Raw genomic sequence first — 5,466 nt, 5'->3', positions numbered from 1 at the left:
TTTTTTTTTTTTTTTATTTTTTTTTTTTTTTTGTTACACGTGTTACGGATGTTCTAGTAAAATAAAAATTCAGCAAACTGTCCATGCTGCGTTGTTTTCAGATTTCCTCTCTGGTGTCCTCCGCCCTACTGGTTCAACCCTCAAGATGTACAGTTTCATGGGAGGCGGGCTCTTTTGCGCCATTGTCGCTAATATCCTCCTGGTGGTCTCCACGGCGACAGACTACTGGATGCAGTACCATCTATCAGGGGCGTTTGCCCACCAGGGTCTTTGGAGGTATTGCATGTCTGGGAAGTGCTACATGCAAACCGATAGCATTGGTAAGGGGCCGATGCAGCTGTCACGCATACACCCACAGGATACATGATACAGCAAGACCTTTTTACATAGCCCTACATAGTACATAGTACTAGGGCTATACAAATAACATGATGCTAACTTTCTTATTTTTGCAATGAGGTGGAAGAAACAGGGCTTAAAATGTACTGACAGGTTGGGTCTGGTTGCCAGTTTCCTCCTGCTGATACTTGAGTCGCTTTCAAATGTGTTTTTAAGAAGAAACCCCTTGGAAAACCCGCTCTTTTCCTTGTGTACCTTACAGGGTTAACCATCTGTTTAAGAATTCCTTGTAAAGTAATTGCAGATAATGAACTAACCCCATAAATCTGGCACTTCCATTAGCTAAGGTGACCATATGGCTCCATGTTCAACGGGACAGTTTGGGACAGTTCAGGCTTTTCAACTCGCGACCCATTGCATTCTGGTAAGCATAGTCCTGCTTCTCTTAAAGGTAAGAATAGTACCAGAATGCATTGGGTTGTGAGTTGAAAAGCTTGGACTGTCCCAAACTGTCCCAGTCAACATGGAGCCATATGGTCACCTTACCATTAACTACATACTGTAGATCTTGAATGTGCAGTTTTGAAACAAACACATGTTACATGTTCTAGCACACGTGCTGTATTTCCATTTTAAAACAGAATTATTATTATTATTATTATTATTATTATTATTATTATTATTATTATTACACTATATTCTCAGTTTTAATGCCTTATCTTCCAGGACTTTACTGCTTTACTTCCTTGGTCATTTCAGCCCAACAGTGTCTTTTGAGTCAAAGCATATTACTGGATGAAAACACGTCAGTCAATCGGGGAAGCAGCTGGTTGGCTTATGACAGGAAAGAAAACATTAATGGGGGGTGGGGACAATTTCACCATCCAGGTGAAATGACCAAGCAAGTACCACTGAAACTTGCCTTGCAAACAGAGACTTATTTAACCTAGTGTGGTACCAGATACCTTATTTTAAAATGAAAACACAAGCTTACTATCAAGTCATTTCTTTCAAAGCTGCACACTTGAGAGTATAATAACAAATGGACGTTCCCAACAGGTAACTTTTTTGTCATGAGCCGTAAACACCCGAAGCAAGTTTAAGGCAAAGTTTTTCATTTAAGATGGGCAATCAGTTCAGTTTGAATTTCTTTCTCAAGTCCTGGGGGGTTGCTGCTGCTAGCTAAACCATTTCTCGCTCTTTCTTGATCCAGCGTACTGGAATGCAACCAGAGCTTTTATGATCCTGTCGGCTATGTCGTGCTTCGCGGGGATAATTGCTGGAATCCTGTCCTTCGCTCACTTCTCCGCCTTTGAGAGGTTTAACCGCTCCTTCGCTGCCGGGATCATGTTCTTCATCTCCAGTGAGATCACCTTTCTTTTTCCCCAAAAAACTAAGCACATAAACCAGGTCGGGGCTTAAGGTGAGGGAACACAAAGCCGCTTTTGCCAAGGTGAAGAACAGTGGCTTGAAACCTGGTTCCAGGACACCACTGGGAGATCTAGTTTGAGGATGCTTTATCATAACTCCAAGACTCTCTTGCTGTGCCATGCAGTGACCTGAAATTTAGTCTCATGAAACCAAGTCAGAAAAATAAGATGTAGGGTCAGACCTGGTCAGTACTGTGATCTGGTCAGATTTCAGAAAGATAATCATCAAGGTTCAGTCTAATCAGTGCTACTAGGTGTGTAATCTTTTTAGATCTAGAAAGATACCAAGCATTATTATTATTATTATTATTATTATTATTATTATTATTTAGTCATTTAGCAGGTACTTTTATCCAAAGCGACTTACAGAGTCTTGCAGACTTCCAATAGGACCTCGGTTTTATATCTCATCCAAAGGACGGAGCACAAGGAGGTTAAGTGACTTGCTCAGGGTCAAACACAGTAAGTCAGTGGCTGAGCCAGGATTTGAACCTCCTGGTATTAAGTCCCTTTTCTTTAACCACTGGACCACCAAACCTCTTGTGGGTTAGGGCTGGTAAGATTGTGATCTGGTCAGGTCTGAGAAAGCTAAGTGGCAGAGGCAGGCCTGGTCGGTAGTTAGTAGATTGATCAGAACTTTTTCTCTCTCTTACAGCTCTGTTCGTACTCCTTGCCATGGCGATTTACACAGGTGTCACTGTGAATTTCCTGGGGAAGCGGTTTGGAGATTGGCGATTCTCCTGGTCTTACATCTTAGGATGGGTTGCTCTGCTAATGTCGTTCTTTGCAGGTCAGTTTTTTCGTCATTTAAAGTCTCCCACATCAAGATTCCTTTACTAAAATAGGATTCCTGGGTGGCTGTTTACGTTAATGCAGCACTGTGTTCATTGTCCAGTTTGTGTATACCCTAAAGGTAACTTCAGTTTCTTCCATAAACACTTAGGGTATAAAAGGAAAACTATATGTCAAATAGGCTTTCAGATGTAGACATAGACACATGGCTTCTTTCCTGTCATTAGCCAACCAATTGTTTCTCTAATTGGCTAGCATGCCTTCAGCCAGTAACATGCTTTGACCCTGAAAAAGTGTAACAGATTTTATGAGAGCAAGGCATGCAAACTGAGACATTTCTTAACGGAATGTATTGCCAGACACCATGGTTTAAAATGAAAATACACGTTGCTCTTTTCAAAACTCCAGACCTATGTCTGGAAGTGCATGACTGAAAATATGAATGTAATTATTTTGTCAGCTTCCACATCGTTAAGGAGTCTTTTCAGAAGTAGTGTTTGAGTAGTGAACAACAAAGCAAGCCTGGCAAGTTAAACAGCACGCATATTCTGGAATATATTGATGATATAGTCCACATTAATCCTATTTTCATCTCTAGTGCTCCTATTATTCACTAAATTTGCCTGACCTCAGCACCATGTTGCTGGATCCTTAGCTAATGCACTATCGTTGCACTATTGCACTACTATGTCATTGTAGGTATAAATGGTTGTAATCTTAACTTGCTGCATCCTAGTTCATTAATTTTAATAGTATTATTTGCACTTACTATAAACTATACTGTAGCTAAATATTAAGCTTGCATTGTAACCCTTTACTGCCCTGTAACACCTGTAAGCCGCCTTGGATAAAGGTCTGTGCAAAAATAAAATAATAATAATTATTATTATAATTATTTCCTCCATTGCAGGTATATTTTATATGTGTGCCTATAGAATGCACGAATGCAGAAGGGTGGCTGGGCCTCACTGAAAACCGGACACGTTGACCCCACACACCCTCCCCAAACTGGGACTAAACCACAGTTTCCATTCGACACACAATATGGAAGAGAAAAAGGCTGTGCAGACTTTACAAGCTGCTTTGCAAACAGACCCCCATGCTGTTCTGACCTTAGTCATATGTGAATCCTAGATTTCTTAAAGATATTTATATAAGGTAGAAATTCACATGGAAGAATGCAGTTCTGATTTTGTTTTGTTTTTTAATAAAAGTAAAAACGACACAAGTGTGCTGTCATTTACATCAAGCAGAATCTTCAATAAACATTCTTATGAACTAAACTGGTGTCTGCACTGAGTGGAATGGGGAGAGGGGGTGGGGCTTATGTTTCATAAATGACATCATTCCTGCTAACCATTTTTACAAGATGATTACGAGCATTGGGACTTGCATACGCAAGTAAACAATGCCTGGAGCAATCCCCTGGAAGCAGGTTGTTACAAACACTTCCATCCAAGCTTCCCTGGATTGAACAGTCGACCCAAATGTTCTAGATCAAATGTTTCTTCATCCCTGCTGCAGTCTGGCTCGTGGTGTGTCTCAAGCAAGAAAAATATGACTAAACCGAATAAACAGAAAGGTTCCTTGTGGAAGTGAAACCTTCACACAGGCGTGGCTGTTTGTTTTCACACTACGCAGGATTGTGACTCAGGTAGCCAGAACCAGGGTCTGGACCCAGCTAGGGGTGCCAGTGTGAAAGGGGCTTAAGTCTTTCAACAGAATTCTCTAATTTAGATGGTTTTCAGAGTCATCACAGCTTATTATCCTATTTGCATCCAGTTGAGCAATCTATGGGATTTAGTTTTGCCACCTCTGAGGTACAACAAAACAAGACCCCCGAACGGAATGGGGCTGTTAAAAGTTTAAACTCTCTTCAGAAATCCTCTATTCATCCAAGAGGAATCATTGATAATATTACTACTATAGTACTGACAAACTGGTTCATATTGTGTATCTATTGCAGCCATATTGTATCCTGGTTGGTCTAACTTTATGCTTAGTTTATGGTACTGGCATTTAGTGTCCCGAGATGACATATTGAATTCCCGGGACACTTCCCTAAAAACCAGGCAAACAGGCACAGGTGGTATCCCTAATGAAATGGATGATCTGTGTAGCAATCCTCTGCCCACCTAATTGCCTCAGTTTTGGTGTACTGAAGAAATACAGGCCACAATCCTGCAAAAACCTTGCAAAGATGGCCACTAACCTTATATCATCCACTTCAGTCACTGAACCAGGTTAGGTTTCCTATTTGTGCATTAGGGTTACCTTTTGACTCCTTGTACAGTTCAAGCATTTCAACTGGCACCCTGATGCATTCTGGTAAGTGTAGTCCTGCTGTGAAAGGTACCTTGTGTCAGAACTTTTCGGAACTGACCAAACTTGACAAGTGTACATGAGGTCCAGACGGGTGGTTACCTTATATATATATATATATATATATATATATATATATATATATATATATATATATATATATATATATATATATATGTGTGTGTGTGTGTGTGTGTGTGTGTGTGTGTGTGTTTGTTGTTTTGGAAAGTTCTTGTACCCCATAGTCTAAATATAAATTAAATTAAAATATAATGCTGATAATCGTCAGTACATTCAGCACGAATGCATTTTTATAAACGTAGAAATGGTTTTAAAGGTTCCTTCAAATCAATGATACATCACCCAACGTTCTTGTATTTCAGTTATATTAAGATTTTTTTTTTTTTTTTTTTTTATGTGTGCAACGCCTTAAATACCGTGATAAAACAAAGTTATCAGATTGCTAATCTATGTATTAAACATTACAAAAAATTGCACTGTCAAGTAGTGCTTGAAATAATTATGTCGACGCCGGATACGTTTCATCAGTCCCGGAAATGCTTGTTGGTTGGTTGGACACAAA

The 5,466-nt window shown here is 39.8% G+C and overlaps 1 protein-coding gene across 1 annotated transcript in view; it reads left to right on the top strand.

The window, feature by feature from the left end:
• The window catches only part of lim2.5 (lens intrinsic membrane protein 2.5), a 5,531-nt gene extending 1,725 nt beyond the window's left edge, over positions 1–3,806 (top strand). Inside the window, exons 2-5 of the mRNA XM_041225957.1 lie at positions 102–320; positions 1,553–1,702; positions 2,425–2,559; positions 3,472–3,806. Of these exons, the coding sequence (XP_041081891.1) occupies positions 146–320; positions 1,553–1,702; positions 2,425–2,559; positions 3,472–3,533 (522 nt within the window). The 5' untranslated portion in view covers positions 102–145 and the 3' untranslated portion in view covers positions 3,534–3,806. The remainder of the gene's footprint in view (positions 1–101; positions 321–1,552; positions 1,703–2,424; positions 2,560–3,471) is intronic.
• The last annotated feature ends 1,660 nt before the right edge of the window (positions 3,807–5,466 follow it).

Source organism: Polyodon spathula, chromosome 24 (assembly GCF_017654505.1).
Source record: "Polyodon spathula isolate WHYD16114869_AA chromosome 24, ASM1765450v1, whole genome shotgun sequence".
Classification (NCBI taxonomy): Eukaryota; Metazoa; Chordata; class Actinopteri; order Acipenseriformes; family Polyodontidae; genus Polyodon; species Polyodon spathula.
Note: the sequence above shows the minus strand (reverse complement) of the source record. Positions and strands in the feature narration are given on the sequence as shown.